A 15,885-nucleotide genomic window follows, 5' to 3' on the forward strand; every position below is an offset into this window, starting at 1 on the left:
GCCAATGATAAGGTAATTGTGTCCGCAGCACAGGGGTTGTATACTTGTGCAAGCAAGACATTTCAGTTTTTTATTTGTTAAATATTTCCCAACATAAAACTAATGTCACCTTACAATAGTTGATTCTGAGTTTGTGTTTAAAAATAAAATATCAAATAGAATGAAATTTCAATGTACCATTTGTAATTCGGTAATATGATAGAATTGGTCAGGGGTCTGAATACTTTTGCAAGGCACTGTGTGTGTGGCCTTTCTGTGTCTGTTATATTAATATATATATATATATATATATATATATATCTAATAATCTATATATATATATATATATATATATATATATATATATATATATATAAAGTCCGTTTCTTTTTTTCAGGCAAACTGGCTGAAAAGGTACCCATGGCTGGAGTTAAATAATGATAGTGGTCAAATGAGTTGTTCGGTCCGCAATGTCTGCGCAGCTGTAGTTTGCTAACCACTGTTACAAAACCTCTACATACAACGCGGCTTTGGAAAAATAAAGCGATCGAAATAGAAACTGTCAGGTCAAATATAAAACTAGCTTATGTCCTTAGAGTGCAGATAGGGTCATGGCTACTATGGAATGTATATAGGAACACATATGCTGTATTAAAAGATTGTCTTTATTGTGACCTTTAAGCTCTCCTTAAGGTCAATGTAAAACTAGCTTATAATTCTTAGATTATGCAGATAGGGCCATGGTAACTATCCTGAAATTACCTTAACATTGTCCTTTGACCTATGAAGTTTGTTGAAAGTTGCTGCACCAAAAAACACAGGCCACTAACAAATCAAATGTCAGCCTACTCTATATTATAGCTATTAATCTATGGTAGACTATAGTAGAGTCTTAAGACTAGTAGAGGCCAGTGGGGTGCTATGCCACAGGGGAAATACGGTCATAGGTCACATGGTCTGACATTTGGTTCTCGGTCATTGTTGCGTGCAGCTATATTTATTGGGGGCCAAGCAACGAAGTACAACCTTTTTGCTGTTAAGGTTTGTATTATTATTATTATTATTATTATTATTATTATTATTATTATTATTAATAGGTCCTAAGCCAGAATAGCTGCGGAAGCCAATTGTTATTTTAAATATTATTATTATTATTATTATTCTTATTATTAGGCTTCCAAACTGGCTTAGGGAAGCCTGTTGTACAGATTTTTTTTGTTTGTTTAATTTCTTTTTTTATTGTCATTTTTCCTCTCAAAACTTTAACCCTTAGTGGTGCATTTATTCAGCACTTGTCAGGCGTGTCGGGTCCAGTTTATACACCTTTTGTTTACTAAATTAGAATACACAGAACTCAGTGAGCAGCAATGTCACAGCGCGTATCTCTTCCAATTAAAGCAACAGTAGCATAATACTGCGCAAACCACCAAATAATAATTTTTGCTGTAGTGTATTCAGAATAAAGTAACACCTATCATGTAGCAACCTAAATATTCTACATCTGTTTAATTCTAACAAATAATATTTATAACAATCTTCGTGTAAATATTGTAACCTGGCCAAAATAGAAAATACATTCCAACATTACAATAGTTTAACGTTACTAATTACAACTAGCCATCAAGTACTGACATCAGATGAATTTAAGTCAAGTTACTTTGTTTATTCAATAAACCTCTCCTAAGGTTCAAAACCCATAAATTGGCCTATAGCTCCTCGGGGAACACCGTTAGGGTCATTGTTCATATTGAACACGTATAGGAAGTCATATATGCTTTATGAAAATGATAGCCCCATTACTTTCAAATGTTGATGCATCCCTATAGAAAGTAATGGATGGCAACAGATCAATGTTAACTTCACTATTACATTATGCACTATAAAGTAATCGCTGAAGCAGTAATTGTTATACAGTAACATTTAAACCCAGTCAGCTTTGTTTCATCCATTGCTTTCAGAGTGCTGTATCAGCGATTTATTTGTGATGATTGAACCATGTTTTCTTTGGAAGCCTTTATGGTTGCTAGCAACTTTGTTGTTGTTATTGTTGTTAATTAGTCATTTAGTAGATGCTTTTATCCAAAGTGACTTGGAGGACTACTTAATAAAAAAAATAAAAAAAACACAGAACTGATGCTCCATCTGTACACACTGCAGCGAGGTTTCCCCCTTTAATGCCTTTCTCAGTAAGTAACTTGTTAACTTCTTGAAAAATGGTTTCTGCCTTTCTATCAATAAGTTCCACATTACAGTAAAGATTTGTACAAGGCTTATTGTTCTCTGTCTACCAGACATAAGCGATAAGCATCTTACAATTCCTGATGTCTGTTGACACCTAAAATCAAACCAATTACAGGGCTGTCCTTCACTGACATTAAGATCCTCAACAAAAGTGTTGCAGTGGCTTCATGCATTTCTGCCAAACCTTTGTCATTCATATATGTGCCATAGCTGTTCCCTTTCTCTGACCTGAATTGTTGAAAGGCTGGGCACTCATCTGCTTCAAAAACTGAACAAGTGCTTTAAAGTCAAAGTTTGCTAATTTGGTTTCTGCAATAAAATGCTGCTTTCAGACCTAGCAGACCTAGCAGATGTTCATCACTGTGAGACAGAGCACTCTTCATTGCCATTGCCTGACATGAAGCTTCTTCACATTTCTTTTTCAAAGCTGCGCTATATGCACTGGCACTAGAATGTTTCAGTAATGTAGGGTTTTTTTTTTTATAGTGGTTAGCAAACTTTAAAGGTGCGTAGAGACTGAACAACTCACTTAACCATTATTAAACTCCAGCCATGGGTAAATCTTCAGACAGTTTGGCTGAAGTCTTATCTTTTTTGCCTTTCCGTTCACTGGCATTGCTGATTTGTGTTGTATTATCACATTCTGCCTCAACTTTTTTCATTTAACAACGGTGCCTTTCCTAAACTTTGTTCTGCTGAAGGCCAATAATTTGCTGCCTTATCGTTGCAAGGTGCTTTTGTTTTCAACCAGTGGTCCTTTTAGGCTGTAAGAATCACTGATATAAGAATCAACCGCATATAGTGATCAAAATCACTCCGCTTAATGAAAAACTGTGAGATTTGCATCTCAACCAAAAATAAGCCACAGATGCTTAATGCAGTGGCAGTCCTAACGGTAAATACTGTACTATGTCATTTTAATTCAGAGGCTATTACACGTAACAAACAAACTAAATAAACCAGTTGGAGCACTACCAATGCTTTGTGTGGTCCCTGAATATTGTGTTCAATTCTGGTCACCTCACTACAAAAAGGACATTGCTGCTCTAGAAAGAGCGCAAAGAGCGACCAAGAATTATTCACGGTTTAAAAGCCAAGCCATGTCATGTGCAGACAGGCTACATAGATTGAATCTATTCAGTCTTGAACAAAGAAGACTACGCAGCGATCTGATTCAAGCAATCAAAATTCTAAAAGGTATTGAAAATATCAACCCAAGGGACTTTTTTGAACTGAAAAAAGAAACAAGGACCAAGGTCAAAAGTGGCGATTAGATAAAGGATCATTCACACAGAGAATTGTGGGAGTCTGGAACCAACTCGCCAGTAATGTTGTTGAAGCTGACACCCTGGAATCCTTCAATGATGAGATTCTGGGATCAACAACTAAATAAGCAAGATGGGCAAACTTTCATGTTATATGCATTATTATCTGCGAAGTGTAGGTACAATAAATAAGTAAATCTGGTCAAAACGACCATACCAATCCTGACATGGTTTCCTTACAAACCCCTGTAACACCAGCAAAAAAAAAAAATAAACTCATCTCATTCTCAGTAGATACAGGCGTCCGTTTTTCACTCTCAACTGTGTTATTTACAGAAGAGTAGGTCTGCAGACTGCAATTTACCCAATAGTCTACTTATTTATTCACTGAAGCATTTCAGAAAGACGTGTTAAACTTTGCAGATGCACATGTAACCCCCTGCACACTGTTCTCACTGAGTGACAAATTTCGATTTGCTTGCACTCGTGGGAATAAGCAGCTGGGTGGTTAAGATGGTTGCCGAGAATCGCCTATCACAGTACGAGAGAAGTTTTGCAGCATTTCATATATCCAGCACTACTGAATGTGCTTAAATTAGAAATTCCAAATTGGGTGGGGAAAAAAACAGGTGCTTCCTTGCAGTCTTAATATATCGCTGCAGAATTTTCCCATACTGAAAGTTGCAAATATACAGGAGCACCTTGGAAAATGTGCGATTTCCGTGGTCAAGCGCTGAAATTCAAGCTCTGAGTAATCTGCATCAAACATATTTGTCAAAAACAGCTGTTAACTATTCTGAATAATTATTTCCTAAGATCCCTTTGTAGATTTTTGGTAAAACTGCTGTTAAAAATGTAAAAGATTGTTGGCTATTAGTGTATTGCATATATTCAGGCCTACTTATTACTGTTAGTACCTGAAAAAAGTCCAAGAAACAGACGATGAGCTGTATGAAAAGAATTGGAAAGCCCCAAGCATACAAACGGTGGTTATGCATAAACGTAAAATCTGTGCTACAGTGTTAACATGACTAAATGTTTGCAATAACCAAACGTTAAAAATAATATTGCACTTCCTACTGCAAGCTGCCACACCCATAACAGTGTGTTCTGACAAATGCAGTTTGCTTGATTGATGGGGAGAGTAAACTGCACAGGATGGCAATTTGTAGAGCGGGGATTGGAGATGACAACTAAACTGAAGTATAACGTCACAGATTTCAGATGGAGCTTTCAAGGGAGGATCATTATCACAGATTATTATGACAGTAAAATGCTATAACAGATTATGATATTTTGTTATAATTGGCATCGATTCAGTACAATGATCAGTGCATCCCTAGTTTCAATTAACCACTGAATACTTTGGAAGCACTTGTCTGTCCAAATTTTTTATTGTCCCATGCATTGGACGAACCTTAAAATCAAATCCTTGCTACTCCAACAGGCCTTCTAAAACCAGTGTCCCAACGTAATGTGTCAGTCTCTGCTTGAGTGGTCCATAATTGACTGGCAGGAGGTGTAAAATTAAGCTGTAGAGCTATGAGGGGAATCTCTCATGGCACTTCCACGTACCAGTGACACTGGCAGCACTAATTTCATAAAAAAGTTTTAACATGTTGAATCAATTGTTGTAAAATAATAAAAGTAACACTTCCAACTCTTTGTCTGTTGCAGGTGTTCTAGTGTCCGGTGTGGTCCTGGTCTTATCACAAAAAGCACTTTTCAAATTCTACATGTTGTGCTTTGCTCTCCTCTTGGGAGCAGTGACAGTTCTGATCAACTACTTTGCCACCTCGCACATAGACTTCTACAGTGCTTATTACACTGCAGCATTAGGAGTCAAGCCGTCTCCAAAAAATGGACCCACACTGTGGTTGGGCTTGGTCATGCTCCAGCTCATGTTTGGAATTGGATATGCGGCACTTCTTAATGTACAGTCAGTTTATGCTGCATTAATTGTCCTGGACATTTTGATCCCCATATGGGGCTTGATTATGGAGCTGCCAGTGGATGTTCGACAGTTGGTGGCTGTGGCATCCGGCCTAGTTCTGACCATGCACACTGTTGTGTATTTAACTATGAAACTTAAGTGGTTCTATTACTCAGGCCGCTATGTTTACCTTCTCATCCGACACATGTACCGCATCTATGGGGTCCAGCTGCTAGTGGAGGACACTTGGAAGAGGATTCGCTTTCCAGATGTCCTTAGGGTCTTCTGGTTGACCCGACTGACCGCCCAGGCCATTATATTGGTCTACGTGGTCAAGGTGGCAGGCAACGATGAAGGAAACCAAAATTATTTGATCTCCTGGGATGATTTCTGGGAAGTGTTGTGCAACCTTATCATAAGCGGCTGCGACTCCACATTGACAGTCCTGGGTATGAGCGCAGTCATCTCCTCCATAGCACATTACTTAGGCTTGGGGATCTTGGCTTTTATTGGGTCCACAGAGGAAGAAGACAAACGTCTGGGCTTTGTGGCCCCAGTACTGTTTTTTGTTTTGGCTTTGCAGACTGGACTCAGTGGTCTGGACCCAGAAGAGAGATTTGTGCGGCTCAGCCGCAACATGTGCCTTCTATTAACTGCCATCTTGCACTTTATCCATGGGATGACCGATCCAGTCCTCATGTCTCTGAGTGCCTCACATGTCTCATCTTTCCGAAGACATTTCCCAGTCCTCCTGGTCTCCTTGTGCCTTTTTGTGCTGCCCATTTTGCTCAGCTTTGTGCTCTGGAACCACTATGCACTCAACACATGGTTATTTGCAGTGACTGCTTTCTGTGTTGAACTGTGTCTGAAGGTCATAGTCTCCCTGACTGTTTATACACTGTTCATGATTGATGGCTACTACAATGTCCTGTGGGAGAAGCTGGACGATTATGTGTACTATGTGCGCTCGACTGGCAATGTCATTGAATTCATATTCGGGGTGATCATGTTCGGGAATGGAGCTTATACCATGATGTTTGAATCTGGCAGCAAGATCCGTGCTTGCATGATGTGCCTCCATGCTTACTTCAACATTTATCTTCAAGCCAAGAATGGATGGAAGACCTTCATTAACCGAAGAACTGCTGTGAAGAAGATCAACTCCCTTCCAGAGATGAAAGGTGAGCATCTGCGGGAGATCGAGGATGTCTGTGCAATCTGCTACCAGGAGTTCACTGCTTCTGCTCGTATTACCCCGTGTCAACATTACTTCCATGCTCTCTGTCTCCGGAAGTGGCTCTATATACAGGACACATGCCCCATGTGCCACCAGAAGGTCTATATTGAGGAGGGCTCTAGAGAAAATGGCACCTTTGCCAACAACAATGGATATGTGGCACCAAACGGAAACCAAAGGGTAGCAGTGGGTGCTGAAGCTGATGCAGGTGGGCCTGAACCTGATAACGAGCTTAATGAAGATAATGACAGTATTGAATATGATGAGGAAGAGTGGGGGACCCAGAATGGCAGTACAGCTGTAGAAGAAGAATATATTAATGATGACACAGACTCAAGTGGAGAGTAATCAGAAATTATATTTAAGAATTAATTTGTAATTAATAAATGTCAACATCAGTGAAGATCTTTTTTTTTGGGGGGTGGTAATGATTAGTATGAGGTATATCATACAGTGCATATAGTAGGCAACATCAAGCTTAATCCCCACATTCCATTTTTTAGGACTAGAGCATACCATGTGAATTCTGGTTTACTGAAAAAAAAAAAAGTCTGTTAAATACTATCTTTTTAAGTTTTGTTTGAACATCTTAAGAAATTGCAAGCTTGATTTTAATACTATTATTGAGTGATTTAAAGTTTTTCAGGTTGGGATTTGTTTCAAAAAGGGCTTGAACGTTTTGGTGTTTATTTTTTTACAAGTGCCCACAGTACTGTAATAAACCTGTTAATTGTGCAACAAGTGTCAAGCTTTTCCATAATGTAATAACTTTTAGTAATGTATTTTTTGTGCCTTAACGTTACTAGTGCAGGGCGCATGTCGTTTGGATGTCAACCATATGTTACAAAACCTCTTAACAGCACAATTCTCCGGTAAGGCCTTTGGTTTATGTCTAACTTGCTTATCGTGAATCAGAAAGATCTGTATTGATCTAGTCCTTTTAGGTCTTTCTATTAAACAAGAGTCCCCTAGGTCCTTTATTGGAGGTTATAAATGTTAATACATTAAATGCAGTGATTGGCTGAACAAGATCGCAGGACTGCAATAAGAATTGTCTTACTGCATGTCTAGGGGCGAATTGCCTGAAGATCAATGTGGTTCTTGGTCAACAGCTTGAAGGAAAAAAACTCAAATCGTCTATCGCCTAAACTCACCAACTACTGCCAGCTAAGGACTTGAGTCTGTTTAGATTTTTCAGGGGTTTTATCTTTATTTTTTTTTTTTTAATAGTCAAACACTAGCAAATTAAATATGATTTATTTTCTTTAAAATCTCTTCGGCCACAGCAGTTCGTGCAGGATTTAAAATCGGTAGAGAGAAGCTGTGTTGAACCATCTGACTGAAGTTAAATCAGTACTGAGAAGTGACGTAGGCAGCATCTCGCAGGAACACAGTGATTTCAAACATCAACTTTAATTACCTAAATGTAGAAAAAATGTAAGTAAGCAGTTTTCTGTCTCTGTCTATCTATATCATTTATTTACACACATATACATACATACCCACCTACCCCTCATTTCATCGCCCCTCACTATACTGTGGATTCAGATATATTGCGGTCCTAGAGATTGCTCCCCATTTTTACTGTTAACTATGTATGCCTTAGCTGCAATATACGTAGGCACTTAGATTTGCTGTTTGTTTTATTTCATACTACACTTTGCAAACAACAATATACAAAACAATTAAAAACAAAGCAATAGTAACATACTGTTGTCATATATACACGTTGCACAATAACACAAAGCAAATTAAATATTTACTTCCTGAAGCGGTTTTTATTTTAGCCAACGAGGTGCTCACGTGTGGCAGCAATGGACTAGCAAAAGCCACAAGGCAGTGACGTCAGCTCCCTAGCAACAAGCCTCCTATGTTGTTAGGAATGGATTATTTCAATGCAGTCTGTTTGTGCATTTGAGGAAGGAGAGAAAGATTCAGAAAATTAATTTAAGTTGATGAGAAGCAATTATCCCCCGCTGTACAAGTTAAAACAGTGTGCTGCTTTTATATGAAAAATGAAAACAATCAGGTTGCGGAGAGTATTTAAACTGGACCCTGACATATCCCATAAAAATAGGGAGAGGTTGTACAGTATTTGTTAGCCTATTGTTCTATGGGTCTCGGTCCTCGATTATATAGCGGATTTATATTGGACCCTGACACCCGCCATATATAGAGGGATATAGATGTACACACCCAAATACATACATTCATACATACATACACAGTGCCATGAAAAATTATTTGAATCTGATTTTCTGCATTTTTGCACATTTTTCACATTGAACTTGGTCAGATCTTTTTGTGGGTTGTAGTATATAGAGGGAGTCAGAGAGAAAAAAATGACACCAAAGTTTGGTGCTGCTTTCATTTGTTTGGTGTGCATGGTAATAAAACATGCAATCTTCAGGTGTGAAAAGGTTTATTGTCCCCCTAGTTAACTCAACCCAATGAAAGGGATAATTAGGGTCAGCTGTTTGAATACTTTGGTTAACAATCAGGCCTGTTTTGGGCCAGCTCTGCCCAATATAAATGTGACTGACTATGGCTGTTACCATCAGAGTGAATTTGTCAAGACACAGGTTCTAGAGGCACATCATGTCGTGATTTAAAAAAAAATTCCTGAAGACTTTCAGGAGAAAAAGTTGTTGATGCCTATCAGTCAAGAAAGGGTTACAAAGCCATTTCTAAGGCCGCTTGGCTCCACCAAACCACAGTCAGAGCCATATTCTCCAAATGCAGAAAGTTTGGGACAGTAGTGAATCTTCCCAGGAGTGGCCGCCCTGCCAAAATCTCAAGAGCAAGGCGTAAAATCATCCAGAAAGTCGCAGAGAACCTTACAACAACATCCAGGGATCTGCGGGCCTCTCTTGTCTCGGCTAAAGTCAGTGTTCATGACTCCACCATCAGAAAGACACTGGGCAAAAATGGGATTCATGGCAGAGTAGCAAGGCGGAAACCACTGCTCATTAAGAAGAACATGAATGCTCGTCTGAAGTTTGCCAAAAAATACTGGTCAAGCATTGTGATTGTAGTGTCGTGATTTGGGGATGCTTTGCTGCATCAGGACTTGGACGACTTGCCATCACTGAAGGAACCATGAATTCTGCTCTGTACCAGAATTCTACAGGAGAATGCCAGGCCATCTGTCCGTGACCTGAAGCTGAAGCACAGCTGCGTCATGCAGCAAGATAACGACAAATAAGCATGTCTACATCAAAATGGTTGAAGAACATCAAATTTAAAGTTTTGGAATGCCCTAGTCAAAGTCCGGGCCTAAAACCCATTGAGATGTTGTGGCAGGATCTGAAACGAGCAGTTTATGCGCAAACCCACAAATGTCACTGAGTAGAAGCAGTTCTGAATGAAGGATTGGGCCAAAATTCCTCCACGGCGCTGTGAGAGACTGATCAATGACTACAGGAGGGGTTTGGTTGCAGTTATTACTGCTAAAGGTGGCGTAACCAGTTATTGAGTAAGGGGGCGATTACATTTTCACACAGGCATTAGGTGTTGCATAATTTTCTTCAATAAATAAATGTAGTAAGTTTCAAAATGTTGTGTTATTTGTTCACTCAGGGTCCCTTTTATCGAATATTAGATTTTGGTTGAAGATCTGATAACATTCAGAGTCAGAAATATGGAAAAATGCAGAAAATCAGACGGGGCAAATACTTTTTGAGAGAGAGTGTGTGACTGACTGACCGACTGACTCTCTTTTATTATCAAATTCTTTTCACAATCTATAAGTAAATACACAGTAATTTTACTGGCTCCAGGGATCAGCCTGAGCATCCCAAGCCCATCAACACAAACTCAAAAACACACAATCACAGATGTTAAAAGAACAAAATCAGTTCATTTTCCTCATTCACTTCACACAGAGCACTGTATACACACTTCAGACTTCTCCATATTGTTCATTGGCTTATAAAAAATGTTCTAGTTTTATCCAAGTAACAAGCAACAAATTAAAAATACTACAGATTTATGTTCTCACTCTCTGCCAATCTCTTCCTACTCTTTAATATAGCTTATTTTGCCTGCCCAAGTATAATATTTGCCACCTGACACCTAAAACTCTTATTCCTCCTATACTGCACCCTCATAATAAAAATCTCACTAAAACACAAAGAAAGTCTGGAATAAAAAGCTCAGTTGTCTAAAAAGAGGTTTCAAATGGGCGCAGTTCATGAAAGCATGGAACACAGTTTCCCTCTCACTGCAAAACGGACAACAGTCTGAAGTGTCGGGATTAATAATAGAAATGAATGAGTTGATAGCAATGATGGTGTGTAAAATCCTCCACTGTAAATCTCCAAATCTCTTTGGGATTGGGGTTTTATACAGAGCTCTCCAGGCTGGCCGCACCTCATCCCCTATCCCCAAATGCTCTCTCCAGAGCGTGTCTGACACCCCCCTGCAAGGCAGGGACGTGCCTCACACATGCACTATACAAACTTTTCTTCTCTACCATATAGAAGGAAATACTGCCAAGCCTGGCAGGGTCCAGCAGCGCTCCTGATCTAGTCCAAGTTCTTATTTTCGGTGACACTATTATCAAGGGGAACAGTTCCTCTATCTCACCCTCCCTTGGTTCCTCCTCATCTAGCTTGTGCTTAGCCTTCGCTGGCAATAATGATCGGAGCTGTTCCATGACACCCCTCAGATCTCAGTTTCATTACTCCTGCCCTCATTAGCCTGGAAACAAAGCTCTGTGAATCCAGCACCTCCAGTTTTAATGCTGGATTGCTCATCAGGGGCTCCTCTAGGCACCGATGCCTGCTACCTCCACAGCCCCATGCTCTCAGCATGCTGCTGTAGACCTGTAGGAGCTGGGATGTATCCATTCCTTTCTCAATATCAATTAGGAGAACATGTTTATCGTAGCCTAGCCCCCCAACTCCTGTAACATTTTCTTTTTTAAACTGAGCTGCTCAATTAAAACTGTTCTGCTGAGATTCCAAACTCTCAACTAATCCCATAATATCAGCCTCCAGCTGCTTCTTTACCCCTCACTGCAGCTCAGAGCAACATCCTTAGTATACTTTTGGCAAAACTGTTTTATTTGAATTTTTCCCACATCCCTCCATTGCCACCATGTAGGTTTTACCCTTTCGCCCTCCTCTCCTCTCCGCCTCGCCCCCCCCCCCCCCCCCCCCCCCCCCCCCCCCCCCCCCCCCCCCCCCCCACAAAAAAAATGTAAACAATTCATAAAATGAGCATCTTTCAAATATCCTGTATTAAAATGCCAAAAGGGGCTACCTACGCATTCTAGAATCAGGAAAAATCACTTTAACCAACATAATACTGTGGTCTGACAGCCCATTTGGTATTATTTTAAAATTTTCAATAAAATGTATCTGATCTTTATATACATAAACCCGGTCCAGCCTGGCATCAGATACTATGATGTTGCCCACTCTCATCCAAGTATACTGCCGATGTCAACCTTTTTTATTCCTCCACACATCCACCAAATCAAAACAATTCAAGATAGCAGAAAGCTACCGAGCAGACTGGGGGTGTGGCTCTGCATGATCTAACACATCATCTTCAGTACAATTAAACACCGCCCCCCTTTAAAATCTTTGCTTTAACTTTTATCATCCTCCCCACAACCACCTCCTGATATGAGAGAACTTCAACTGCACATTTCTCCAAGAACAGGAGTGCCACTCCCGCACTAAAGTTTGAATCATGACTAAACACACCCTCTCCTTTCCACTAATAATTTTGCTGTTTTCACCATGTTGCAGCAGCAAAACTAAATCACTTAGAATTATCATCTGTACTAGTACCAAAAGTCTGAAACTTTCTTACATCAAATGTGAAAAAAAGTAAATACCTCTTTTATACAATGAGATATAAGTTGTCAAACTAAGGTAAAATTGTTATTCTCCTCTTCTATTTACTTTAAGAGTGTGTAGCGACTATTCAAATAGAAAAGCTAAATAACTGGACATCTACCATGTGCTTCCACATGTTGGTCAAGGTCAAAATAAACCAGGGACACAGCCAGTTTGATATCCACACCATTTATATTAAACAATGTATTTATGTTTTAAAACAGCACATATGGCAGAAAAAAAGAATTGCTGTGGTCTGAACTTGCAACGTGAGGTCCTTGAAGAGCACACGACCTTAGCCCACTGCGCCACCTGGCAGTTGTTGAAATGTGTTAATTTTTTAAGCTTATATCCGTGCCTGATTAGCTTTTGCTGAAAATGAAGGTTCTGCTCTGTTCTAGAAATGCTCTATTTCCTGTTTGAAAATTTCTGGTTTCCTGTTTGGTAGAATGTAGTGCTCCGGGCAGATTGTTCCCCCAAGTCCTGATCTAGGATCAGTGAGAAAAACAAAAAACAAAAAATACCTTTAAGTCCTGATAAGTAGGAAGGCAAACTTTACCTAACTGTACCTAACCGTACCCTAACCCTAACCTTAGCCATAACATTGTACTATTGTATTCTGAAAATCGTTTTCTGTGTTTTTCTCGCACTGATCCTGGATCAGTACTTAGGGGAACAATCTGCCTGCACCGAATGTAGTTCCTCGTTTAACATTAGAACTGCCGGGTTTATGCTACTAACCGCCAGCAGTAGTCATTTTGATGGGTACATTTTAAACAGCTTCAATATAAAAATGAAGCGCAAACTCAGATACAACTCAAAATATTTATTTATGAACGTCATATGTAACATTTGCTTAGCAGAAACACCATATTTAAATGAAAAAATAAACATATCATTTTTGAAATTCATGCATATAATGAATAATGTAAAAAAAATGAAAAACTATAATAAAATAAACAATTCAAAAGAAGCTATTGTTTAAACAGATGTAAACTGATATATGTACATACAAAATTATAAAAAAAAGTAATTATTTACAAAAATAACAAAAGGCTTTTTTCACATTAGCCTAGTGGAAGTGACAGCGTGGGAGAAGTACAGGCGTGGAAAAGTACAGAGCAGTTTAGAAGCAGTTTGAAAGCAGGTTGACGGCTGCAGAAGAAACTAAACTTCCCAGCAACAGCGAGTGGGAGAAGTACAGGCGTGGAAAAGTACAGAGCAGTTTTGAAGCAGTAAGGAGAAATTGCATCTTTAATTGCTTTAATCAGCAAACACAGGACATTGGGGAAACACAGAAGCAGCTCAAAGTCAAACAGCCACGTGTGTTTTTCTGATAACAAACAAGCTGAAACTTGGAGCAGCTGATTCAAATTCAGCACCGTTCTGAGACACGGGCGAGGGGAGGAGCCAACAGCACAGCAGAACAACGCAGTTAAATGAGGCAGTCTTCCCAGCGACAGCGAGTGGGAGAAGTACAGGCGTGGAAAAGTACAGAGCAGTTTAGAAGCAGTTTGAAAGCAGGTTGACAGCTGCAGAAGAAACTAAACTTCAAAAAAAAAAAAAAAACCTCAACATGGTCTTCAAGCCAGCAATCTGTGACACCTGCTTGATGTGGGAAATCCGAGAAAACCCAGCAGAGCTAAACCAAGTGTGCGTAAAGTGCTGCGCGATCCAGGACTTGCATAAACTAGTAAGTATGCAAGAAATGAAGCAGGAAATGAGACAGCAACAGGATATTGAGGAGCTGGCACACCCACAATTCATGGAAGTCTGCATCACCCCTAACAGACTGAAAGCCACCAGGGAAATAGAAGGTCAGAATAGCTGGGTTCAGGTAGGCAGAAGCAGGGAAAAAAAGAAACTTAGTCAAATACAAACACTAGAAATCAAAACAACTAACAAATTTGAGTCACTTCAAAATTTTGATGAGCAAAATCAACAACAACAGAACGAAAGGAACAACATCCAGGGCCCTATTGACAGTGGTGATCAGCTGGGGACTCCATATTGAGAAACACAGCAATTTCAATTCGCAGTTTGGACCCCCTTATTACAACAGTGTGCTGCCTTCCGGGAGCCTCTGTCAAGCACATCACTCAGAACATGGACAGGCTCCTAGAACAAACAGGAGATGACCCAGTAGTAGTCGTCCACATCGGCACAAACAACATTGGAAGAGAACAAATTCTGCAAAACAAATTCAGAGAGCAAGGAAGGAAATTAGAAGACAAGACCAAAACTGTGGTATTTTCTGGTATACTACCAGCACCTTGCAAAGGACCATATGGACAGCTGGAAATAATTAATCTAAAACGCATGGCTGAAGACGTGGTGCACACGGGAAGGCTTCACCTATCTTGATCATTGGACCACATTCTGCAACGAGGACTATCTGTATAAACAGGGACAGATTGCACTTAAATAACAAGGGAACCAGTCTACTTGGAGAAAAGATCCTCAAGCAGGTTCAGAAGCATTTAAACTAGAAAGGAAGGGGGGAGAAATCAACAAAAAAACAGAAGGGAGACTGCATCAAAACAAGGACAACAACTCAGGTAAGACAACCATTAAATGTATTTATCTAAATGAAGTATCAGAAACACAATTTTAGAACTTGAAGCTACTGCACTAACAAGTAACTATGATGTGATAGGTGTTACAGAAACTTAGTTGTCTGAGAGTGATGGGGACGAATATAATATTTGTGGGTATACACTGTATAGGAAAAACAGGCAGGACAGAAGAGGAGGAGGGGTAGCGCTATACATAAGAAACAGTCTTGAAGCCCCGGTGTTAAACCTGGACAAAGAAAATAAAGCTGAATCAATATGGGTCAGAATAACGGACAAAAATTCAAAGGGCATAATAATAGGAGCATGCTATAGACCGCCAGATTCAGACGGTGAGCAAAATAATCTGTTATATCTGTTATACAATGACATGTAGCAAAGGAGAAGCCATACTAATGGGGGATTTCAACTTCCCCCATATAAAATGTGAAAACCCGGTGGGGAGCACGACAGATGAAATTGAAATAGTGGAAATGACAAATGACTGCTTCCTAACACAATTTGTCAAGGCACCGACTAGAGGGGAGGCATGCCTTGATTTAGTCTTTTCAAATAATGAAGATAGAATAACTAAAACAGAGGTCAGAGAACCACGGGCAAACTCAGACCACAACATGGTCTCATTTCAAGTGCTTTTTAAAACCCTGTGATAAAGTGCCCGCCCCTGTGTATATTATCTGTTATGTGTTGCGTGTGGTGTGTTTAAATGTTGGTGTATAGACATTGGTACACGGGATATAAACGGGTCTGTGTAACACGAGTGTTTAAAATGTATATGTGTATTTAGGCACGAGGATTGCACAGCACT

At 39.6% G+C, this 15,885-nt stretch overlaps 1 protein-coding gene across 1 annotated transcript in view; it reads left to right on the forward strand.

Annotated features, from left to right (window-relative positions):
* The window catches only part of rnf139 (ring finger protein 139), a 29,848-nt gene extending 22,458 nt beyond the window's left edge, over positions 1-7,390 (forward strand). Inside the window, exon 2 of the mRNA XM_041245328.1 lies at positions 5,163-7,390. Within this exon, the coding sequence (XP_041101262.1) occupies positions 5,163-7,003 (1,841 nt within the window). The 3' untranslated portion in view covers positions 7,004-7,390. The remainder of the gene's footprint in view (positions 1-5,162) is intronic.
* The last annotated feature ends 8,495 nt before the right edge of the window (positions 7,391-15,885 follow it).

Source organism: Polyodon spathula, chromosome 3 (genome assembly GCF_017654505.1).
Source record: "Polyodon spathula isolate WHYD16114869_AA chromosome 3, ASM1765450v1, whole genome shotgun sequence".
In the NCBI taxonomy this organism is placed as follows: domain Eukaryota; kingdom Metazoa; phylum Chordata; class Actinopteri; order Acipenseriformes; family Polyodontidae; genus Polyodon; species Polyodon spathula.